Here is a 25,980-nt window from a genome sequence, read left to right as displayed (position 1 = left end):
CGCTGTGCCATCCGGCCGCCATCCGTTCTGTTTATAAGCAGAGCGTAGTTGCAACGAGGAAATGAACTATTATACGATGAGTCTTCGAATATGGCCGAGAGTCTCACGGCAGGTATGACAGGTGGAAATCCGTAGTCGGAACTGGTCGAAATTTTGAACGCGAAAACGTGTACGTCGGAAGTACAGCGCCGCTTTCCTAGAAGTTTGACAATAGTGTTTGGAATATAGAGCGTGATTCCACTGACTATCCAAACAACATTGTCAAACTTCTAGGCTTACAGAAAAGCGGCGCTGAACGTCCGACGTACACGTTTTCGCGTTTAAACCTTTGGCCGCAACCTCTCTATTATCTGTCTGCATTTCGGGAGATAACGTTTGGAGTGTCTGTTGATTAAGGAGAGTTTGAATTAGTTTTAATTCGGTTTTGTTGATGATATTGTCGATTGGCGGAATAAAGAAGTGGCAGTTAGTTTCGATTTGGATGGTTGACCGTCGTTGGAAATGAGAGGTTAGGATAATTCCTGGAAGATAACCCACTCATGTTTCGGGAAGACTTAATATGCCCGTGTTATTTATTTTAGTAATCGTAATTGGTGGTTGTGTGTTTCGATTTGTAGGGCATTTATGGTCAAACTCATTGGAGTGGGCACCGAGTAAGTCCAAGTTCCTCGATTGTCAATCCGGTGAAAAATCGGTGGGTATGACAGTATTAGACGTCGAGCACATAAGTGATTGACGTCTAATACTGGTTATTTTCCCTCTCCTAGGTACAGAGCTCTGTCTCCGTGATTGCCGTATGGGAACGTTGGGTGAACATATAGCGATGGGTGTTGTTTGGCATTTTGCTAAATCGTAATAGTGGAGTAGCATATAAGATTGGCGATTTCTTGACAAAGTAGTGAGAGGATATGAATTATTATAATAAGCGAATGCTTGGATTGTTGGATAATAGACTAGTAATCGTATAATCTCATAGATGTCGAAATATCCTGTGGGTGTGACAAGAAGTATTTTTGTAAAAATGCGAAATATTCTTCGTAGCGCTATGGCGGTTATCGAGGTCCATTGATAATATTTGAACATAGTTTCCATCGTGGAGATTCCAAAAAGGAATATCCTTCTGGCAGTTGATGCTGTATTTCCTTGAGAGTGGTTAATAATACTTCCTTTGGGAGAAAATAGGTACTAAACCAGCCAGTTCTGGCGAGGCGTGAACCCACGACCGAACTACCAGTGTTCAGGGAACGGAAAGGTTTACCATAAGTAACTCTGTTACACCGTAAACGACATTAAGTAAGCGGTTAATTTGCATATCCGCTCGTGGAAAATTTCGTTATAATTACCCTTAAAATTTATTCATTTTTAGAAGATCGGGTAGAAGATCTCTTCCTAAGCGTACATCAATATCTGAATATAATTATATAATCATTTTAATTAATTTTGTATGAATAATAACAAAAACGTTACTTACATTTTACAGCAGGTTCATGTATGTCCATGAAGCATGAATCTTAAAATAATCTGTATTCTGGAATTTTTTGCATACCTTTTTAATACGTATTTAATTGTGGCTCACGAAAAATTTCAAATTTTGAAAAATGGCTCGGACTATCAAGGAGCTTGGCCACCCTGGTCATAGAGTTTTGAGATGGACCCTTCCGATCCGTTACGAAATCGGGATGAGACAGTTGCTCAAGAGGGGCATTTAAGCGGTGTCACCTGACTGTTTTAATCGACAAAACTAATCGATGATAACTTTTTTATCCCCGCTAATATAGCGTGAGATTTTTAAAGTTGTGAAGTTACGGTAATCATTTATTAAAAAATTACGATTATATCTTTTATTTCAATCAGTTTTTCACTTTCAACGCCTTTTTATATTTATTTTATTGTACTTTGATTCGAAAAAGGAAATAAATAAACACATCAGCTTTCATTTAGTTCAAGTTTCAGGGACCAACAGCGGTTTCGTTTGTAATTGGAGAAGAAAGTGTTTTCTTTCACGGTCAGTGTAGAGTTTGTTATTTTAGCCGTCATTCGTCCCATTGCTATTATAAACAAGCTTTTAATCGTAAATAAAAGATCCGGCTTCCGTTCCGATGTCATTGGTGCTATCTATCCCTTTAAATGTTTTCTCTTCTTCTGTATGTTCAACTATTAATTTTCCAATATCTTTTAATATTGCACGAGACATCTTCATAATTTCCGCTAATCCAATAATAATTCCGCTAATAAATGTAATATCGCTCTCAACGATGTTTATGTCCATTTTGTCATCTGCTTTTTGTTTGTCTTTTTTCCCGTTAAGTATAGCCTCTCGTTTCCCTGTAAAACAACTAAGTCTTGTAAGAAAGTCGAAGCTCTCTAATAAATTTATAAATTTATTAATTTCTAATAATCATATTAATTACTAACTTCGACTTTTTTGCAAGACTTACATGTTAGTTGTTTTATAGGAAAACGAGAGGCGACACTTAACGGGAAAAGTTTTACATGAAAATCTTCTCTGGGAGGATTTTCAATAGAAAATGGGAAGTACGTAAGTGTTAGGTGTTAGAGAGGTAAAGAAATCCCGGTAAACTACAAGCGGCCGGCACGTTAGTGAGGTGCGAACCCGCGATCTCACTATCGGTTTATTGATGGGCCATATTTCTTTACAATGTTCATTTCTCAGATGATGCAATATTTTGTAAAGTGTATTTTAATGTTGGCAAAAGAACTTTATGATTAAACAGAATAATATATAGCACTTCAATATTTAGTATTTATATAATACTCAATAACAAACAATTCAACAGTACTGTACATGTAAGGAGAAATTTAATATCATTTACATACATATACTTTCATAAAATGTATAACATTGAAAATCGAATAGATTAAAAATAAATGAAAAGTGCAATCTTAGTATCAGAAATCGTTGTGAAACCATGTTTAAAGACGTAACTTTTAATTTATGATTTATTATCATTAAAACGTGTAATTACGTAGATATATTTTTTAAATATTCCTTCCCCATGGCCATTAAAAACGGATTTCTTTTGTAGGAAGTCCATTCTGGGTTCTGCCAGGCCTACATTGATGCGGCCGAGTGGTGAGAGACGATGTTCGACATATCAGGATGGACCACCCCAGAAAAATTCTCAGATAAATATTTATCGCTCTGGCGACGTTTTCCAGATCCCTCAGAGTGGTATGCCTTCACCTTAGCTGTTCCGCCACCAACCCATTATATAGATATTTACAGAGTAGTCCAAAACTTAGTTAACCACTGTAAATAGTAAATTAATTAATATCTTATTCATATACTTTGCGAAATTGTTCAAATTACAATGCATTGATATATTTGCAAAAATTACTGAATTGTTTGATTGAATTCCGAATTACATTGTATTTCGCGTGATGTTATACGCTAACAGACTGTCGAAGAAAGTATTTCGCAATTACAATCTCAGATATTAAACAAGATATAGAAAGTAAGTATCCAATAAAAAGAAGAATTATAGGACTGAGAATATCATTCACTTTTAAAGGTTCCACGTGAGCCGAATCTTCAGTCACTTCGAAGTCTTCTAAACCCAAATCTTTATATATTAATCCGGTATCAAATAAACGAAATATACTAAAATTATATAATTTGATTAGTAATAAATTGTAAGTGATTGTAATGACTTAATGGGAAAACATTGCTTACATTTTATCAAACATTGGTCTATGGATGAAGCCTTTCTTGAAAACGTATCCTTTGGTGTACGTTACAAAGGAATCTTCAGATAAGATAAAGTTATCGTATCCGTACTTTTTCATTAAGGCAGTAATGGAAAATTCATCTGAAATATACGCAAACTTCTCTTTGCGTACTCTTTCGAACCCATTCTCTGCACTGAACAAGTAATTATTCATTTTTATATTATCAGCAATTATTTTATATGGTCCGAATTTTGACTTCTGTAACGATAAAACACGAATTAGCAAATGTAAACAGTAAAAAGTACTTTAAGTAATTAAACCATTTTAACATTATTTTACAAATATGTTTAATCGTTCTTACAGAAAGAAACGAAAATATGGCTGCTCCATTCGAACATCCACAAGAATACTTTCCATCCTGAACCGCTTCGGCTAATTTTTCTATGGTTCTTGGAACATGTTCCATTATAGGAGAGGTCATAAATGACATGAGAACTCCACTATAACTAGCTATCAATGGTACTACACCTAATAACCAAATACAGAAAATGATTCTGGATGGAAATCGGACTACGGATTTCAAGTCACCGTCTGCAATACATAAATAATTTGGATGAATTATTTTAAATGAAAAATTTAATATAAAGTATAAATCCAATAAATCCAAACATTCTGTGTTGTTCTGGAAATTTAGAGTTGTAAAAGTTTCATACGAAGCTCAGTTCTGTAGGTTTCATTAATTGAATTTCAAAGATATCTTCATAACAAAGTACTAAGTAACATTCGAAATGAAACCTTTACAATATTGAATTTTACGAAAAAACAGAAGTGTACAGCTCTATATGTAAACATTAAAAAAAAGAAAAAAAAAAAACGTTTATTTTTACCTTTAGTTCTAAAAATGTTTATATAGAACTCTTCAAAAATCCCAAATATACAAATCTTCACTTCAAATGTTATTCGGTGTTTCGTTACGAAAGTTTTTCAAAATTTAATTAATACAATGCAAAAAATCTAGTAATGAGTTGTGTAACTTTCCCGGTAGTTATGAGATTTTATTTTAAAAACAATATATTATTAATCATAATAAATGAAATTCTGTGTGGCATCATCTGATATAAATTTTTAATAACAAAGTATCATATTATTAATTATTATAAAATGGAAAAGAAGCTTCATTTTGAGAGCAGTAATGAATTTTATAAAAAAAATGTAAGTGCTAAAAACTAGTAAAATCTTCATTATGTCCGATATCTGTTTGTCCTACTATGACAGATGGCACCTATCTATCGCCTCACCCTCTTGACCTTAAACCACCAAAATTTAATAGCACTAATCATGGCCCCTCATCCTACAGTAGAGCCCCAGACCAGGATCATTGGCAAGCACCCTCTCCTTCCCCACACTTAAACCCGAGACTTTACTGACGTGAGGCGAGAGACCTAACCTCTCGGCCTCCGCGGCCGGTTTGGAATATGATAAGGCAGCTACATGACAAAAAAATATTATTATTATTCACAAATTAAGTACGCATTTACAAAAACATTGATTACATTCATTAGAGATAATAAAGGAATTACAAAAGCAATTTTCTGGCTTTTGCCAAAGCAAATTTTTCGATCACGTCATTAAAATTTTTGTTTATCTATCAGATATATCATTTTCAATGCACAAAATTGGTAGGTTATTTAGTCGCTCCTGACCAGTTAAGTTTCATTGCCACGTCTTCAGTGAATTTGCCAGTTTACTGGAAGACCTCTCAAAGGAAGGAATACGGACCGGCACTGTACAAAACAGCTAAATTGAGAGACTAATATTTGCAACTAAAACCTTGAAGTTTTTTTTATCATAAATTGCACTCAGAATTTCAATTGGACTTTCTTCAGTGCCATAAACTGTCTTATAAATATTCTTAAAATGAAATATTTCATGGATTAAGTCTTCTGTCAAATCACTGTCATATGCATTAATAAGTTTTGCGGCATTTTCGGAAAGTTCACTTACACCTAAGTCTTGAAAATTTAAATAATTTACATACCACATTTCCAGCTTCACAAATCTTATTATGTTAATAATAGTTTAATTAATATTCTAAGCTACTACGTGAAGAATTAAATATTCCAATGAAATTAAACTCAATATTCCGCAAGAAAATCCAAGTAAAGCAAAAAATACAAGCTGGCCATTTTCATACCGAGCCCCCATGAAACCGGGATCCGTGACTACAGTTACTACCATGTGTGGGCCATGGCACGAATTTCTTTATACACAGATACCGTGCCAAATTTTATTTTTTAGTTTTTATTCAACCCTGAGATACGAAATAGACCCCAACACACACACACGTCCACGGAATTTTTTCCTGTTATTTGAGTTTTTAGATTCAGGCATTTCAAAAACTGAAAACTTACAAAAGACACTAAGGGTCAAATTTAACACAATTTCAATACTTTTCTTGTGTAAACGTAAAAGCCGAAAAAGTAAATACTGTATTCAGTTTATTATGAAGTTTGTAAGTATTTAAGTCTGTAATAAATGAAAAGGAGGAATTTATTAAATCATACCCATGTTTACAAGTGTTCCAAATAGATACCAATAAAGTTTCGATTTTGTCCATAATGAGGGCTTTCCTTCCATGTTAACCTCTCTTTCCAAGACTTTTTGTAGTACGAAACCGAGAATGACAACTGTTATGAATATTGCTATCCATATCTAAATATTAAAAAATATATTAAACGATAACAAAAATACCGTAAATGTAATAAATATGAATATTTCTTACTTCAAAGGAAAAAGGTTTGATTAATGACATCCAGTCAAATATTGCTTCTGGTCGTTTAAGTACAAATAACACTCGCATGAACACGGTATGAGACGAGTAATCTACAACTTGTGATCGATCGTATGTCAAGAAAATTGTAACGAAACCCATGTCCGCTTTCTGAAATAATTTTTTCATTAATAAATAATTTCAGTTAATCAACAATCTACATGTAAACTAATATTATTACAAGTAAAATAAATATTAGAATTATTAGTGTAGGAAGATATTAGAGATGATATGTACAATACTGTAATCTGTTGATATAATTCAATACCGATATTTGCTAATAAATGAGAACGTGAGAGCTTAAAACATTTATTTTGTTCACTAACCATTTTAGAACTCTGCATAAAATTTTTCCGCCCTCTTAGTGCTCATATGAAGGAAAGAGTTAAAAAAAAGCAGCAAAAGTTAGTTAATCCGGTGGTCAATAATACAAAATGATTGATAATTCGGCACGTTTTGGAAATTATCCGATAAACCCGGAATTGTCTGATAGTTATTCATCATATTTTTACTTTTGCTAAACAAAATTGCTTTAGACGCCTGTTGCGCTAAAGGCTGCAGATTTAAATTGTAGTGAAGGTGGGTGAAACTCTTTGCCACATGATCGCGAGAGAGCGAACTTTATTTGTAATCCCCAGGAATTTTTCTCAACTCATCTCATCGACGATAGTGGAGTGTTATTGCTCTTCGCTTATCACTCCGGAAGGAACAGGGTGGTTGGTCGCACAGCGACCGAAGAGGTGGTCTTATCGAAGACGACCAATCCGAGGAAGATAGGAGAGAGGTCGCAAAGCAACCAAATCTGGCCTTATAGGAGACGACCCCCGCGAGAAAGGGAGACAGAATGCCGTCCGGGAGGACTTGGAGGGGAAGCTGGCCCCTATTCAGGCGTCATTGGCAAGGAGGAAAACCCGGAAAAACTCCTGCTGCCAGCTCGTCCGAGTGAGGCACGAACCCCCTATCGAACTCCGGTGTTTAGGGTCTGGTCCCAGGAATTTTTCGGGTGTGGTCCGTTCGGATATGTGGGGCCCGTCCCTCACTACCCAGCAGCCCCATTGTGGGCCCGGCCGAACTCATAATAGGCTTGTAAAAAGAGGCCCTCTTAGTGCCCACAGCGCAGAAAAAGTTTAATAAAAAGTTCTTTATTTGTGTCCAATCAGACCTCACTGAGGTCTGATCGGACACAAAAAAAGTACTTTTTTTTTACATTATATTAATATGTCGGCAATATAATATATCTCGGCATATAATATATGGAGTTGACGGCCAGATAGCCGAATGGTTAAGATGGCAGCCTATCGCTCTGGGATCAAAATTCGGTAAATTGAGAAACCCTCAGAAATTTTTAAGATAGTGGTCTGTCTAGATATGCCAGACAGACTCGATTCTTTCCCATCCGCCACCTTATTTGATCTTGGCCGAACCCATATTGGCTTGCTAAAGAAAGTCTTCATACTGCCCGGAGAGCAGAAAGACACGAATAAAAAACGTCTAGTAATTTCGATAATCCGGCTTGATCTCATAGGTGCCGGATTAACAAACTTATACTGTTCCGTAAAAAATCAAAAGCATATTTTACTTGGTTTACAAGTTGTCCAACCATTCCAGTTCTGGTTCCATTTTTGTCTTTACCATCGAATCTATTTGGAATCGGTGTAACGAGTTCGTATCTGCAAAACTCATTGTTATTAAATTTCTTATCATGTTATGAAATACAGTAGATTAAAATGACTATTATATACAGTTCAACGAAACTTTAAGAAACATTTTAAATACAAACTCTTTAAAATTTGATTATAAACGCATATTTTGATGAATATATTAATAAATTATTAAAATTAAATTTATTACATCGAAAATAACATGTATGAACTTGTTTGAAAAATCTGTCGCTTTCAAGTGCTTACCTTTTCAAAGCATCGTCAATAAATAAATTTATTTATTTTGATATTTATTTTAACGTGAATTCAAAGTTTAATCATTATTACAAACAAACATTTAAATTAATATGAATATAATATTTAAAATTAAAAAAAATGTTACTTATTTACCATTAAATTTAAATACAGTATGTTACGACATGTGATTTGTTAAACTTAAAAAAATTCAATAATTTTTCCTATATCAATATTATGATTGTGATGATTGTGACTCTAAGGGATGTCACCCAGTACTTAGAATTGAAAGACTGCGCTGGGGATTAACCGAAAGTTGAGAGGGAGAGGCAAACACAATTACTTTGCCCAAATGAAGATCTACTGAGACAGTAGCAAACTTTTCAACTGTTTCTAGCAACTATCATGTAATGTAAAATCCCGAGCGGCCAGTTACTTCATCTTTGAAGTCACTGAGATCGATTGTACAATTACTGACCGATAGCATTAACACTTTTGGGAAGTCCGAGATGAAGCTGTAGCCAGGACATGATCTCGGACTCCCCAAACAGCAAAACGAAGTTAGGCGGGCAACCTATATCAGTATCAATACTAGCATTGTGATCGTTTCACGTTATAGATTTTATTTTGGCAGGTTCACTAGAAGTCCACATTGTAGCCAAGATGAATGTTAATCGTTAGATATTTTTTATGTTTATGATATAAAAAGCCGAGAGAATCGGTGCATGTGTCGCTTTCTATTCTGGAAGATTGACAGTTAACTTGGCATATTTTTTTCCTCAAAGTTCTCTCGACCCTGAAAAATCGTATTTGGAATATATAGCAGAATAGATACCAAACTGATTTCTAAAAGTTCCTGAAGAATCAGTAGAACTATGTGAAAGATTAATTACTATTGAATTTATAAATTAATTTTGTATGTAATTTTTCTTACTCTATCTATGAAATAAATTAACGAGTTTCGTTGGGAAGGTATCATCAAGAAAACGCAATTTTAAACATCTACTGAATATGAAACGTTATAACAAGACAGCCCTTTAATCTGGAACCACAACGCTGTAGATATATTTACTGTATATTTACATAAAGTTTATAAATACCTTACCTAAATCCTATTGATTTCAATATTGTGTTAAAAATATTAAACAGTTGTCCATCAATAATTTTTCGTTCAGATTTATCTGTCTTCATATAAATTTCATTCTGAAGTAATAAAATTATTTATTAAAATTAGAACAAAGTATTTAATACTGAAAAATATAAAATTGCAACCTTCATTCCAGCTATCTTCACAGTTTTCGAAATATTATTATAGGCTGAAAAATATATATTTTAAGTAAGAAAATAAATATATATATAATTCAAAAATTTAACTAGATTAGTATGTAGCATTTGAAGTGGCTTTGGAGCAGAATATGAATAATTGTATTCATTTGTAGAGTTTCTATTTCTCAAGATGAGTATACAGTAATCCTGTTCAAAACAACCTTCTATATTAATTAAGGACATCTGCCTAAATGAAAAATATATTTTTGAACGAAACAATTTCCTGTAATTAATGAAAACATAACTAAGAAACATGTATAATGTGTGGCATGTGGATAAAACGTGTAAATACTTGCAGTTTGCTTTGGGTCCATTCTATGAAGCTACCTAAGTGGAATTTTCTGAGTTTTCTTTATGTATCCAACTCTTAAATAAATCTGTTGAAAGACAGTCTTCTTGGAAAGCTGTCCATGTGTTGCTTTGCATTGTTCGAAAACGATCAACCAGCCTAACACGAAGGAACGTTAAGCAGTTGATGACAACTTAAATATAACATAGTCTTACAGTTTAATTCTAAATAAAAATGAACGATAATTTATTACATAAGATCATAGTTGTGATTTTTAATGTTGAAAGTTGCAGTTAATTATTTTATTCATTGTCAAAAAACATTAGTACTTTCACTATATGGAAAACGGTTATAAAAATACAACATTGCTTTTCTTCCAAACTAACCAGAAAAGTTAATTAATATAACCCAAACCCCGTATGAAACGAAAATCTGCAACACAAGAAACTTTCGCTGAAGTTTTGGCCGGATGGTCGAGTGGTCAAGGTGTCAGCCAACCGCTCTAGGGACCAAAATTAAATTTGAACGGATTGACTGGTTTTATTGGTCAACGACAATGTGACACATGGGCGATCTACCAAGAAAGAAGAACCTCCCAGGAGATCATTTATGGAAAACTGGCCCTTATTTAGGTGTTAATTAATAATGTGAAGAAAACACGGAAATGTCACATGGCCAGCCCGTTGGCGCAGCGCGAATCCTAAACCGACTACTAGTGTTCAGTGGTTTTATCCAATTAGCTACTAGTTGACCACTGGACGGGTCGAAAAGGTCCAGGTTTTTCAGGTGGTGGTCAGTCCGAATATGTTGGGCCCTGTCCCTCGCTACCCGGCTGCCCATTGTGGACCTGACCAAACTCATAATAGGCATGTTAAAAGAATTCCTCTTAGTGCTCACTAGGCAGAAAGAGCTTTAAGCGTAAAGTTATATGCAAGCTTTATTTATTATTATTTAACTTTTTCCACTGTGCGCACTAAGACGTCTTTTTTTTAAGTAAACCCATTATGGATTAAGCCAGACCCACAATGGATGATTGGGTGGTGATGCATGAGCCTAACATATCGGGACGGACTGTCAATTGAAAAATCCCTGGCACTTTCTCGACCTGTCCGAATTCGATCCCGGATCTCCCAGAGCAGTAAGCTGCATGCTTAACCTTTTAGCCATCAATCATAAGCAAGCTTTATTGCATGAAAGTAGTTAATAATTAATACCAAAATTATACATTATTTGCTTAGTGTAAAATTTTTCAAGTTTGTAAAATATTAGTAGTAGTGGTGAAATTAACTTATAAATTTGTTAATTAAGTAACAGGACGACAAAAGTTTTATTATCAATACAGTTGACCCCCCTATAACACTGTTGATTATTCCGTTTTATATGAATTCCATGTTGTACGAGTCACTTAGATTTTACAAATACATGTGCCGGGCTGTGAACTGCTCACGTATTTGTAAAATAGGGGGGTCTACTTGTACTGAAATTAATTTTTTTGAAATTATGTTTTAAAATTAATTCTTTTCTCCAGTGATATTCGGGTACACGATCATTTGAAATAATATAATACAAATTATTTTGAAAATTTTTTTATTTTTACGTTACATCAATACAATTTATTTAAGTGTTTCCACTTTTTCTTTCAGTTTATCTATAGCATGACACATTTCTGCAAGTATGTGAAGGAATAAATTTTTACGATTGCTGACGATATATTCTCGATCTAGGTTTTGCAATTTTAAAATGTGACACCAAGAAAGTTGACTTTCGAACTCGTCAGTAAATTGTTGGTCAAGTTTTTGGTAACGGAAAACAAAATTCCAGTTTAGGTAAACTTGTAATTTGCGTAAAATGTTGGTATTTTAAAACTTGTTTTATATCTATGAAGTTAAATAATAAAATCATCCGAAAGAGTTTGATATTCGGCGATTTTATTCCAATCAAGATGATTCAAAAACCTCATTAAGAAATGTTTGTCTAATTTCTGTTATTGGCATATTAAATCCCATTTTGAGTAATCAATATGTTGTGTAACAAATGAGACAGTGAATTTGTAATTTTCCTATACATATTCCCAAATTAACTTATCCACGAATTATGAAATAAATGTGTGAGATAAATCGTTTCGGCAACTGATTATATCCCAATAAACATAATTTTTAAAAAAACGAATAATATTTATTACGTTTTTCTAATGGCAAAGACAAGAAAGTTTCCCAGTGGAAGGAGGGTTGCGTATTGTCTATAAAGAAATAAACAATATCTTTTATATGTATATATTTTTTTATTCTTTGTGCCCTGTGGGCACTAAGAGGGCCTCTTATAGCAGGCCCATTATGGGTTCGGCCAGGCCCACAATGGGGCGGCCGGGTGGTGAGGGACGGGGCTTGACATATCCAAACAGACCACCCACCAGAAAAATTCCTGGGGATTTCTTGACCTGTCTGGGATTCGATCCCGGGTCTCCCAGAGTGGCGGGCTGCCGCCTTGACCGCTCGGCCATCCGGCCTTCAATTCTTTTATACAGTACTAGTAGCTCGGGACGCCCCCTAGCGGGCGTTCTTTACAAATTTCTATGAGGCACGGTTCCTTTGACTTTTTTGTTCCTATCAATATGTTCAACAGCTCTGTTAAAGTCCGAATGGTAAGATTCACCCTCCGAATGAAGAGGTGGCGACCCCCCAAGCCGTAGACCTCTGTACTAACAATAAAGTCAAAGGAACCATACCCCTACTCGCGACCCTTCGAGAGATATAAGCCCCTGAAATAATAAATTCCTATTACAAATATACTGAATTATTTATATTGTTATATTGACCAAATAATAATTTATTGGCCAAATGAATAATAAAAATTAATATTGTTAATTTAAATAAGAATTAAAATTGTTAATTTGAATGTTTGAAATATGACACACGATAGGGGCGCCTCTAGTGTCCGTTATGAAACGATTACGGGACAGACAGACAACGGATCCCGTTGAATGGGTTATATATATAGATTAGGAAATATGTCGTATGACTTAACAAATTTTAAAAGTTAATTTCATTTTGTGATCAAAGCTGTGCACGATTTCTCTCGAAAATTAATTTTGTGATCAGTATGTGTCCTACCACTACTACTAATATTTATATTGTAGAATTTAAAATGCAACAATAAACACCATGTTGTCATTAATGCAAAATACAGGATGGCTCGAAAGTCAGTTAACTATTAAAAAAACAATCAAAATGGGATTAAAAGTGTATGCTATTCTGTGTAATTTAATTGAAATTATAAGAATTGATAATCATAAATTTTAATTTTGAAGTAGTGAAATCATAGAAAATTACAAGCAGATTTATTTAAATATCCGCCCGGTCTTTTAAATAGGAGCACTAACAGGGCATTTTTATAGCAAGCGTAACACGGGATTGATCAGGCTTACGAACGGGCAGCAAGGTGGAAAGGGCCAGACATACGTAAACGGCCATCTCCGAAAAATTACTGGTGACTTTCGATCCTTCCAAGTTCGATCCTTCCAAGTTCGATCCTTCCGGATTCGATCCTTCCGGATTCGATCAGCCCCCACAGCAGCAAGCTGTGTTTCTAATCGCTGGGCCATTTGTTCATTAGTCATTAGTAGTTGTTGCAAATCTGTTTTAATGATACATCTTAATTAAATAATATTTGGACCATTACACAAATTTTCAAAATATAAAAATAGGGAAGTTTTTCTATAGTAGTCAGGTATTTAATGTTTCAATCTGTTTAATAAAGTGTTTACTAAAAAAATTTAATTGTTTTGATATTTTATATACATATATTGTTTGCATCTGCTACAATATTAAACTTCTGAGTATTTTGAACAAAAATGGAATGAATCATTAATTTAACCATAGAATATAGTATAATTAATGTAATAAACATGGTAATGAACAGTATTGCGTTAAAAATCTAGGTTTCATATCAAACAATTTCTGGGTTTTATCTCATTACTTGTATTTTACTTATATTTAGAAATTAGTCAAATATACTTCAAATTTTAAAATCACTCTTGGATTCATCACTTAATTTTTTTTTTCCGTTACGTCATTAATAGATAGAAACTTTAAGAATCTTTAGAGTGCATAGGAAAATGTCTATTTGTCTATGGTATAACGCGCATTGATGATATATTTTAAGAAGAAAGAACCCATACTTACATTCTGTTTCGATAACGTAATGAAATACAATGAAATATATGACGTATGTTGTAATAAGATTCATATCTACTGGCATACTATGATACCTCCTGAAAATCTTACTTGTTCAGTAAATGTAAGGTTCGGTGCAAGGATATTATAGAATTTACTACCTGTACACATGAAAGATTTTCGCTACTGCGACAATTGTTCTAACGAATTACAAAACAAAACGTGACTTACGTTATTATTAGTTATATTTTTTTAAAAAAAACTAACTTTTGATCAATATATTAGTAATTTTGCAAACAGTCTTACTTGTTACAATTAGACAATTTTTTAAAATAAATTTTAACTACTCTTAATTGTTCGACATAATTTAGTATACTTTCCGATTTTTTAATTAAAACATACATTATAATATTTGAATCATTCACGTAGATAACATAAAATAGTTTGTTACGTTTGATTAATGATACACCATCCATGTTATCAAATGGAAATATTATACATATTTAAATGGACTCAAGAGAGTAAATATGCAGACTATAGTGGGCGCTAACAGGGCTTCTTTTAGCAAGCCTATCATGAGTTCAGCTAGGCCCACAATGGGACAGCCGAATGGTGAGGGACAGAGCATGACATATTTGGATGGGCATACCCCCGGAAAATTCCTGGGGATTTTTCGACCCAATCAGATTCGATCTCAGGACCCCAGAGCAGTAGGTGCCACCTTAACTGCTCTGCCATCCAGCCGTCTTTTACGATGGGTTTAAACTAGCAGGACCTCTTTTCATTCACTTTCGTATTCACACAATTGAAATAAATTTTAATTTCGAATACTGTCTTCCCACTGCCTTCAAGGAGTCGGTTTTAAATCCATTTTCATTGATGGTGCTATTTAAACGCAGTCCAGACTATAATAAATTTGGATAAATAAAATAAACAATGAGCAATACATTTCAGGGAATTTCGTATTCAGCATAATGTAATTATGTAGCAAATGTGTAAAAGGTATCGAAAAAAAAAAAATGAATTGTTTGGAAATTTCAGTAGGGATTGGGTATCCTAGGCCCGCACAATTTAAAAATTGTGTGAACTCGTCACTATCCCGAATTTCACGGCCACACCACTGTTGGGCATGACCGAACTCATAATTGGCTTGTTGAAAACGACCTCTTAGTGTATACATCACAGAAAGCGTTAAAAATTAGCCGAAAGGTCAGAAAAACCAAAATTGGAAGAAGTGAACGTAATTATGATGACTGAGCGTAGTGACTTTAATGTGTTATAATTTTGCATAAATTATTCATTTAATCCATTGCTTCTCAAACTTTTTTTTGGATTATCGCACCATTGCTTTTGACTGTTAGTAGTAATGCCCTATCGCCTCCTATCATGCCTAACGCCATCTTGGATGATTCAAGCGCTCTCCCACGTAAAGATGTTGTTCACTTTCATAAACACTGATTTAATCAATCAAGCGATCAAAAATAGTTACATGATGAGATTTTAAAATCACGAAAACAACTCTTTCGAAAGTTTTTAAATGAATAATTAATACCCAAACTAAACTATAGCATTATAATTGCTTCTTATCGATTTCGATTGGGGCGTGTTGTATATTAATTTAAACTTTATAGACTATGATTTAAACTTTGTACGAAGTAAAACTATTAATTATATTTAATTTACATTAACAATTTTAGAAATTGAGGACAAAAAATCAATATTGGAATATTGAAATTATTTTTATAAAATAGTAAACAGAAAATAATTACCATTTCGAAACTGCGTGCGGAAGTAATTAGTATAATTTTATGTAAATTTATAATTACCCGACCGATAGCAATTTTCAATTTATGTCATAAAGTTTTGTTATAAAGGAAGAAATTTTTAGTTTAAAATAGTATTGTAGTTTTTAAATTATTATTACAGTATTATTATTTCTACGCGCATTACGTGTTCTTACATCCCTGAAATTTCCCAAATGTATCAAAGCACAAAGTGTTGCGACTAAACGAAAATAATAAATACTCTGTATTTGAAAGACTTTTAAGTTGTAGTTTAAAATCATATTGGAATGTGCAATTTAAAATATGAAAGTAGTAGTAATAATTCAAATTACAGATGCTGAAATGGTTTGTTTGCCATCATACTAGAGTCGTATCGTAGATTCGCAATCCTACGGGAGGTATAACTGTATATATGTATACTGAAACTCATACACATAACATGTATACATATATAGGTGCATCTGAAATATTATGTATTACTTCATGACGCACTTATATCTATGTTATAATTTATAACACGTTTTTAATGAATATTAGTTGCATACAGTAAATACATAAAGTTCTACAATTTTGTACACTACATGATGATATTACTTCATTTATATTAGGGGCTCAGGCATAACAATAAATTAGCCAGAGCGGAAAAAATTTTTACCATCTTTTAGCGCATGATGGAAATAAAATGCATCGATAGTAATCGTTCTGTTACATCTCGAATTAATTGCACTCGAATAAAAGCACTGTGTTATACAGGGATGTTCCCAATTCTCGAACCGTGTTAGAGTGAATCAGTGCTACAAGGTCTGTTCAAAAAGTATCGGACCTTTGGTCGGCAAAAATAAATTTATTGACTTTGAGGTACAAAACCCTAATCCTCTTCAAAGTAGTCTCCTTGGTAATGTATACACTTCTTCCAGCGTTCCTGCCATTGCTGGAAACACTGCTGGAACGCATCTTTTGGAATGGTTATCAGCCGGTCCGTCGCATTTCGCATGATGTCTTCTCTCGACTAAATTTGGGTTCCTTTTAGCGGCATTTTCAGCTTGAGAAATAGCCAAAGGTCACACGGAGCCATGTGGAGAGAGTACGGAGCGTGACGAACCACAGGAGTATTGTGTTTGGCGACGAAAGCCCGAATCAGATGCGCAGAATGGGCGGATGCGTTATCACGATGGAGCTGCCAAGTTTTGATCGACCACAGATCCCATCGTTTGCATCGCACTGTATCGGAAAGACGACGAAGGACCTCCTGGTAGTACTCCTTTGGGATGGTTTGGCCTTGTGGTGCGTACTCACGACACACCACCCCACGAGAGTCGAAAAAACTGTCAACATGACCTTTGATATTGCTGCGGACCTGCCGCGCTTTTTTTGGCCTCGAGGATCGTCCCCGAAAGCCTGCTGAATCTCGCGAATGGTTTACACACGGGTATCGCCAAGGTTTTTGGCAAAATTTGATGTAATATCGCTGCTCACATTGTTCAGGCATTTTCCAGCTTAGTGAAATCCGACGAGAGCGCACTACATGACCTCACTCATACGCCGATTGCCAACGACTGACGCTTCCTGCAGGCGGGAAAAAATTCAGGGCTGTGCATGACTGTCCCCTCCACAACTCCACCGAAGGAGGCCTCTCTCGCATCATTGGTTTACGCGGAAAAAAAAAGGTCCGATACTTTTTGAACAGACCTTGTATAGTAGTACCATGTTATACGGGGGTTACCTGTATCTCAAAAATCGCCACTAATGGTGATGGTCACCAATTTTCATGTCAGTTACTTATCATCGTGTTATTTTTAAATTGCGAAAAACACTCATTATTTTAAAACCTCGTGAATATTACTTTTTATACAATATTAAAACAGTTCAGTTAGTAAAATTACGTTGAAAGGTATTCTCTAGTTGATGCAGAAGAAACATCCAATCTACAGACACAATGAGACTTTTCCTAATCTTTTCATAAAATTCAATATCTAAGAAAAAAATTAATATTTATTATTAATCTTTTTATATACAAAAATTAACTTATTATCAAAATAAATTCAAAAGATATTTGTACTTTAACTTTTCATGCAATTGCAAATTACAAATCCCAAATTGTCGAATGTCTTGAAATCCATTTTCCATCTGAAAAGTAAAAATTACATTAATAAGTAAAATTCAGCAATAAAACATTATTAAAAGTAATGTAAAAGTACCGTAAAAGCGATGCAGCATAACAAACAGCCAATTATAATGCAGATAACAGAAAAAAAATCATCATCATCAAAACCCAAATTCTAAACGACTCTGGCATATCGAGATATAAATATGCGTAGTACCAAACACTCGTTGCCCAAATTATTCCGAAATAAACGAATACGACAGCCAGTTTGTATTTTGTGTTTAACTGAATTGTACAAATCCATAATTCTTCATGACGGCTCATCAAATTTTAACTTTATTTTCAGATCTCTGTCGTTTCTTCTTATCTTAGACAATTCGCGAAAAAGTTCTTCAAATTCTTTTTGAAAAACAAGTAATAATAAAACGAATAACAGTAGACCGTATGCTATTCCTCCTATTATTACACTTATTACCACTTCTTGTTCGATGGAACAAAAAAAGGCTTCAAATTGAGACTGTTGATTTTTTGCAAAAGCACGATAGAAAACAGTCATATGGACAACTTGAAAACTAATAATTACTAAAATGATAATTAAAGAGAAAACAAGACAGACGTTTCTCATCAGAGCATTATTCTCAAGAATAATTTTTTTCATAAAAGTATCTGTTTCTTAATTCTTTGATCATATTAAACTTGTTACGGCTGATAAAAGAAAAAGTGATTGAATAAGTTAGGAACACTTCTAAAAAATATGTTTTTATTATTTTAGCATCACTTTTGAACACGTCAAGCAATCCAGTACACATTGCAGATTCACCTAAAATTTGCATCGATTGCCGTAATAAAACAGCAGTATTTTGCCAGAATAAAAACTGAAGAAATTGAATATAGATGATCTTTAGCTTCGGNCAATTACCCGACCGATAGCAATTTTCAATTTATGTCATAAAGTTTTGTTATAAAGGAAGAAATTTTTAGTTTAAAATAGTATTGTAGTTTTTAAATTATTATTACAGTATTATTATTTCTACGCGCATTACGTGTTCTTACATCCCTGAAATTTCCCAAATGTATCAAAGCACAAAGTGTTGCGACTAAACGAAAATAATAAATACTCTGTATTTGAAAGACTTTTAAGTTGTAGTTTAAAATCATATTGGAATGTGCAATTTAAAATATGAAAGTAGTAGTAATAATTCAAATTACAGATGCTGAAATGGTTTGTTTGCCATCATACTAGAGTCGTATCGTAGATTCGCAATCCTACGGGAGGTATGACTGTATATATGTATACTGAAACTCATACACATAACATGTATACATATATAGGTGCATCTGAAATATTATGTATTACTTCATGACGCACTTATATCTATGTTATAATTTATAACACGTTTTTAATGAATATTAGTTGCATACAGTAAATACATAAAGTTCTACAATTTTGTACACTACATGATGATATTACTTCATTTATATTAGGGGCTCAGGCATAACAATAAATTAGCCAGAGCGGAAAAAATTTTTACCATCTTTTAGCGCATGATGGAAATAAAATGCATCGATAGTAATCGTTCTGTTACATCTCGAATTAATTGCACTCGAATAAAAGCACTGTGTTATACAGGGATGTTCCCAATTCTCGAACCGTGTTAGAGTGAATCAGTGCTATAAAAGGACCGTGTTATACGGGGGATGGTACCAATTCTCGAACCGTGTTAGAGTGAATCAGTGCTATAAAAGTGCCATGTTATACGGGGGATGGTACCAATTCTCGAACCGTGTTAGAGCGAATCCGTGCTATAGAAGTGCCGTGTTATACGGGGGTTACCTGTATCTCAAAAATCGCCACTAATGGTGATGGTCACCAATTTTCATGTCAGTTACTTATCATCGTGTTATTTTTAAATTGCGAAAAACACTCATTATTTTAAAACCTCGTGAATATTACTTTTTATACAATATTAAAACAGTTCAGTTAGTAAAATTACGTTGAAAGGTATTCTCTAGTTGATGCAGAAGAAACATCCAATCTACAGACACAATGAGACTTTTCCTAATCTTTTCATAAAATTCAATATCTAAGAAAAAAATTAATATTTATTATTAATCTTTTTATATACAAAAATTAACTTATTATCAAAATAAATTCAAAAGATATTTGTACTTTAACTTTTCATGCAATTGCAAATTACAAATCCCAAATTGTCGAATGTTTTGAAATCCATTTTCCATCTGAAAAGTAAAAATTACATTAATAAGTAAAATTCAGCAATAAAACATTATTAAAAGTAATGTAAAAGTACCGTAAAAGCGATGCAGCATAACAAACAGCCAATTATAATGCAGATAACAGAAAAAAAATCATCATCATCAAAACCCAAATTCTAAACGACTCTGGCATATCGAGATATAAATATGCGTAGTACCAAACACTCGTTGCCCAAATTATTCCGAAATAAACGAATACGACAGCCAGTTTGTATTTTGTGTTTAACTGAATTGTACAAATCCATAATTCTTCATGACGGCTCATCAAATTTTAACTTTATTTTCAGATCTCTGTCGTTTCTTCTTATCTTAGACAATTCGCGAAAAAGTTCTTCAAATTCTTTTTGAAAAACAAGTAATAATAAAACGAATAACAGTAGACCGTATGCTATTCCTCCTATTATTACACTTATTACCACTTCTTGTTCGATGGAACAAAAAAAGGCTTCAAATTGAGACTGTTGATTTTTTGCAAAAGCACGATAGAAAACAGTCATATGGACAACTTGAAAACTAATAATTACTAAAATGATAATTAAAGAGAAAACAAGACAGACGTTTCTCATCAGAGCATTATTCTCAAGAATAATTTTTTTCATAAAAGTATCTGTTTCTTAATTCTTTGATCATATTAAACTTGTTATGGCTGATAAAAGAAAAAGTGATTGAATAAGTTAGGAACACTTCTAAAAAATATGTTTTTATTATTTTAGCATCACTTTTGAACACGTCAAGCAATCCAGTACACATTGCAGATTCACCTAAAATTTGCATCGATTGCCGTAATAAAACAGCAGTATTTTGCCAGAATAAAAACTGAAGAAATTGAATATAGATGATCTTTAGCTTCGGATATTTAACCACTCGACGCACGAATGTTTTAAAGGAATTTTTAATTAAACATAAAAACTACTTAAAACTGGAAAAAAAAACGAAAGAAATGCGTTAATTTTGAAGAAAAAGCTTCAAACTTTATTTTCCATTGTCTCACCTTTCTGCGAAATTTGACACCGATGTGTCATTGTTTACACAGCTGGATGACCTTGAGAACAGCCGGTGTCGTATTTTCCGGGACATTCTCATAGACTTCTCGGGAGGAGAAGAAGGGTTTAAAGTAGGGTGAATACTAGCTACACCTATATTTTAAAACATTTTTAAAAAATTAAAATTTTAATCGCGATTTCCGACCCCCCGATTTAATAAAACTTATATATAATAAAATATATTAATTAAAAAAATTAAAAAAACTATTGGAGGTCGTTTTTGACATCAGAAAGTAGCTTTAAATAACTTTACCGAAGTCAAATCCGTGCACTACAACTTTGAAACGATTAATTAATTTTAATAAAAAAAATCTCATTATTAATTTCGCAAATTGGCTGTTTACAGGAACATATCTGCATAAAATTCAAATCATAAATGAGGGCTATTGACCAACAGGGTGAAAGAAAACAACTCATACAAGTTGCTTCTTCGATATTTACATTCATGTTTCTTTGTCTGTAGTGTTACAGCCGTAGGGGGTGACCAAGATGCTCTAGCAACATATAAAGAGAAAAAGACAAATATTACGATATTTTCGAAAATCTATTCCTAATTAATATTGTTTTTATATTTAGAGTCGTGTGTTGTATTTCTACACTACTTGTGAATTAACCGTCACATAAGATGGGAATGTTATTGAATTCGCATTAAAAAGATTTTTATCTTTTGAACTCGGTTCCCAGGATTAAATTTTCAATTTGTCACTGGTTGTTTGTGAATCTTTGAAGGTAATATAAATGAAAATTTTCTCAACGTCACAAGTTATATAATGAAATTAAATAGGATTTTTCGTAATTTTAACATTTTCCATAATATTGCTTTAAATAAAAAAAAATTTAAATTCAGTATTATCTTCTTAATGAATACGTATGATCTGCGTATACGTTCTCCTATGTAATGAATATACATTAGTAATGAAAATGCATGTACTGTACAGGCACTCACAAGTCGCTTAGATTTTACAAATACGTAAGCCGTTCACATCCCGGCACACGTATTTGTAAAATCTAAGTGACTCGTACAACATGGAATTCATATAAAACGGAATAATCAACAGTGTTATAGGGGAGTCGACTGTATATATTCTTTAAAAGTCTCACATGGAATAACCGAAAAGTAGAAGTTAAAGTCTTGAAAAACAGATAATATAGGAATTTATTCTTTCGAGAGTTCAAACAATCGCATTTTTTATTTTTCTGACTAGTTTCCACCTTGCACAAGATATTTCTCAACCCTATACGAGCTTAAACGTTCCTGTCATTACTGTTATTACCATATGAATGCTAACTATTTATCAGTTTTCCTGAATGATTTTTGTAATTATTGCAATCATGATGTAAGTGGCTAGTTATATAGTAATATAAATGTTGGTTTAGGTGTATATTGTATTTTCATTAAACATTATTTAGGTGATATAAATGCTACATAAAATGTGTTTTTAAGTGAAAAATTATATGTTTACCTAATTTTAATTATAATACCGCGACTTGCTACTTTGTTTTTACAGTTATATATTTAATTATGTTATACACGAATGTTTAACCGGAAACTTGTAAAATTATCCGTTCAACATTATACTCTTTATCTAATAATTACTGGAAACAATTTTCCTAATAATTATTTATAATATTTTGATAAAATTTATTGTTGAATTATGTTTATTCAAACTATACAAAACACATATTTGAATCGATACAAGAATGCTGAGATTTGTATAACTATTATGCTGCTTCTATTGTATTTCATAAAAAAAATATATAATTATTTCAGTGATGAAATATCGCTCATGCATTCTCTTTTATTGTGCCACGGAGTGTTCAACACGATTTATTAATTCATCTCAGTAAAATGTTTATATCTTCGTTTTTACTTATTATATTAATTATTATATTACTTCGAAAATTATAATGTTATTACTACAATTATATTATTATATGATTATCAAAAGATTAAATGTAACTAAATTCTTAAATAACATGCAAACTAAACTACTTCGTGTAATGCTGCATTTTATTTTCAAATACATTTACAACAGTAATTAAATTATGTGTTCATGTCTGCTATGACTATATCAACAAGACTACGAAATAATTTCGCATTTCTTTCCTGCAAGAAAATAATTCGTATCATTATCCATTGTAAATAAAGTTATGAAGATTATAGAAGTACTTTTACCAGTCCTTTTGAGACGGTTTCTATGCCATTTTCTTTGTGTAACTCTTCATAAACGTGAAGAAATATTTTCCTGTTGAAAATTTTCCAGGGCATGACACCATTTAAACGAAATGGAAATCCGCACGCAGTTACTATATACATCAAATTGTATATTCCACGTTCCAGTAAATTGCACAATCGAAGTGTCGTAGAGGAAAATTCTACCTGTATAATATTAGTTGAATTATAATAAGTTTTAATTATATTTATAAAATTCAAATCGTTATTGTGATATTAATTTAACGTTCTAAATATATAATTATAATATTTCCTTACATTCATCCAATTTAATAATCTTTTGTTTTCATTTAACGGATGAAGAGCTTGACAGATAAATGCCATCAGTTCTCGTTTCTTCAACTTTACTCCATTTTTCAGCATATAGTTTAAAATACAACACAAACTGACATGAGAAGGATTGAGTTTCTGAAGCGTTTCCATAGAAATTTGTATATCTAAACAATAAAGAAACAGTTTCCAACGAGTCGTCTGTAATTCTATGTTGTTACTTAAGAGTTCATCAAGAGGAGGAATGAATCCTGCAAAATGTTAAAACGATTAGAATTAGGTAGATCAATTTTACATACAATCAATAAGTCCTACCGTCAAATCTTTCTTCGTGAATGGTTACTTCATCTGCTTCATCATAATTAGATTGATCGTACATGCACCATTCATTTACTACAACATTATCATTTCCAAATATCACACGATACATTTTTTGCCTCATCGGTCTGTATAAGAGAGCAGTACGTGGAAATGTACCGTCCATGCTGTCTTCTAAATTGCTTTTATCTACAAAGATATGCCTTTTTACAATGTCATAAAATCCTGATGGAACTTCGCTTCTTTTCCATTTTTCTTCTATTGTTTTCAATATTTGTGATGATGGATAAGAATCGTCTTCATCTGTATTGTTTTGAAAACAAATCTGATAAGAAGACAATCCTTTATGCAAAAATTCTTCTTCGATACCAGTAACTCTTGAAATTTCAGGTAATTCATCGAATGATCCAGACCAATTGTTACGTCTAATTAGTTCTATAACTTTCTGAACTTGTTCTGATGGAGTTATAGAAACATAATTTATTATTTCATAGAAAGGAAGCATCTTTTCTTTCGGTATTAGTTCATTTCCTAGTAAACAGCTAAGAAGTTTCAATTGAGAGAGATTTAAGCTTGTTTCCCTGATTAATTCAGATGCATTTAACATATCTGTTGACAGGTTATCGAAATCCATCTTATAGAATGTGAAATATGGTTTCGTATCGAATAGTATATACTCCAAATTCATAGAAATTATTCCTAAACAATTATCTTGCTTTGCAGCAATGTCAGCAAGTTTTGGATATATATTTTCTATTATATTATACACTTGACATTTGCATTCGTATTTTAAAATGAAGCGAAAATATGTAAGATCATAATTAAGCGTTTTAATATCAGATTTTTCATTTGAATCTATAGATTCGTAAATTTTACAGGCGATATTGTAATCAGTTTCTACCCAATTTATCCATTTTTTTGCATCAAAACCACCAAATTTGCCTCTGAAGTAGACCTTGGGTTCTATTCCTATTTCTCGTAAATTTCTAACAAAGATTTTGAATCTTTTTACAATCATATTCCAATTCCATCCATATTTTGAGTATTTATTATTGAAATGATATAATATATGTATATTTGAACAGTCGATAAATATGGTAGGAGTTTCCTGATGTTTCTGTATAAATTCTTCTGCCAGTGTTTGTAAGGAGACTTTAGTACCAAGCTTTTTATCTTTAATAAACGAATACAAACTTTTTATTACCATTTTACTGAAAATCCTCAGCAACCTGGAAAAATAATATGAAATTATTGAATTATTTAAGTAACAGCAGTTACATTTTTACCTATATGCAATTACATAATAGTTGCGATCTTATCTAATGTGGATAAAAAATTGGAAAATCTATCTGATTATTAATTACTCGCTACTAATTAAAAGAACTTTATCGTTTATTTCTTCTTCTAATCTTACAGCCTTTGACAATTTGAAAATCATGGATACAGTACTGTATATATATCGTTTATCCGAATCAATTGGGGACTCGGGTTGTTCGGATAACTTATTTTTCGGATAACCAATTATGTACGGAAAAATATATTAATTTATCCCGTGTTGAAATTTTTCTCTGTTGCGTGTCGCTTCGCGTTGAATTTTCGTCGATGTTAAGCCTAACGAAGACTATTGTATCGTTAAAAATTATTTTTTTATTTTGTACAAACAAAATAAATATATTGAAAAATATAAAAACAATAAAAAATTATACTTCAGAAGTTAATTTAGTATCAAAAACGTAAAATATTTGAGTAGCC

The 25,980-nt window shown here is 32.7% G+C and overlaps 2 protein-coding genes across 2 annotated transcripts; both read right to left on the bottom strand.

Annotated features, from left to right (window-relative positions):
- Positions 1–2,065: 2,065 nt before the first annotated feature.
- Positions 2,066–20,861, bottom strand: LOC111630153 (glutamate receptor ionotropic, delta-1-like). Its single transcript, XM_023374205.1, has 9 exons — positions 20,781–20,861; positions 9,521–9,618; positions 8,100–8,190; positions 6,473–6,631; positions 6,255–6,402; positions 4,052–4,281; positions 3,695–3,948; positions 3,510–3,622; positions 2,066–2,364 (listed from the first exon to the last, which is right to left on the bottom strand). Exons 1-9 carry the CDS (start codon positions 20,859–20,861, stop codon positions 2,066–2,068), a joined length of 1,473 nt encoding a protein of 490 aa, XP_023229973.1.
- Positions 20,862–23,409: 2,548 nt separating this feature from the next.
- On the bottom strand, positions 23,410–25,453 carry LOC111630163 (constitutive coactivator of peroxisome proliferator-activated receptor gamma-like). Its single transcript, XM_023374214.1, has 4 exons — positions 24,226–25,453; positions 23,899–24,161; positions 23,584–23,787; positions 23,410–23,514 (listed from the first exon to the last, which is right to left on the bottom strand). Exons 1-4 carry the CDS (start codon positions 25,433–25,435, stop codon positions 23,452–23,454), a joined length of 1,740 nt encoding a protein of 579 aa, XP_023229982.1. The 5' UTR covers positions 25,436–25,453; the 3' UTR covers positions 23,410–23,451.
- Between the last annotated feature and the right edge of the window lie 527 nt (positions 25,454–25,980).

This window comes from Centruroides sculpturatus, unplaced genomic scaffold (genome assembly GCF_000671375.1).
Source record: "Centruroides sculpturatus isolate CEXI.00-Female unplaced genomic scaffold, Cexi_2.0 scaffold521, whole genome shotgun sequence".
NCBI lineage: Eukaryota > Metazoa > Arthropoda > Arachnida > Scorpiones > Buthidae > Centruroides > Centruroides sculpturatus.
The sequence above is the reverse complement of the archived record's forward strand: the minus strand, read 5'-3'. Positions and strand labels throughout refer to the sequence as shown.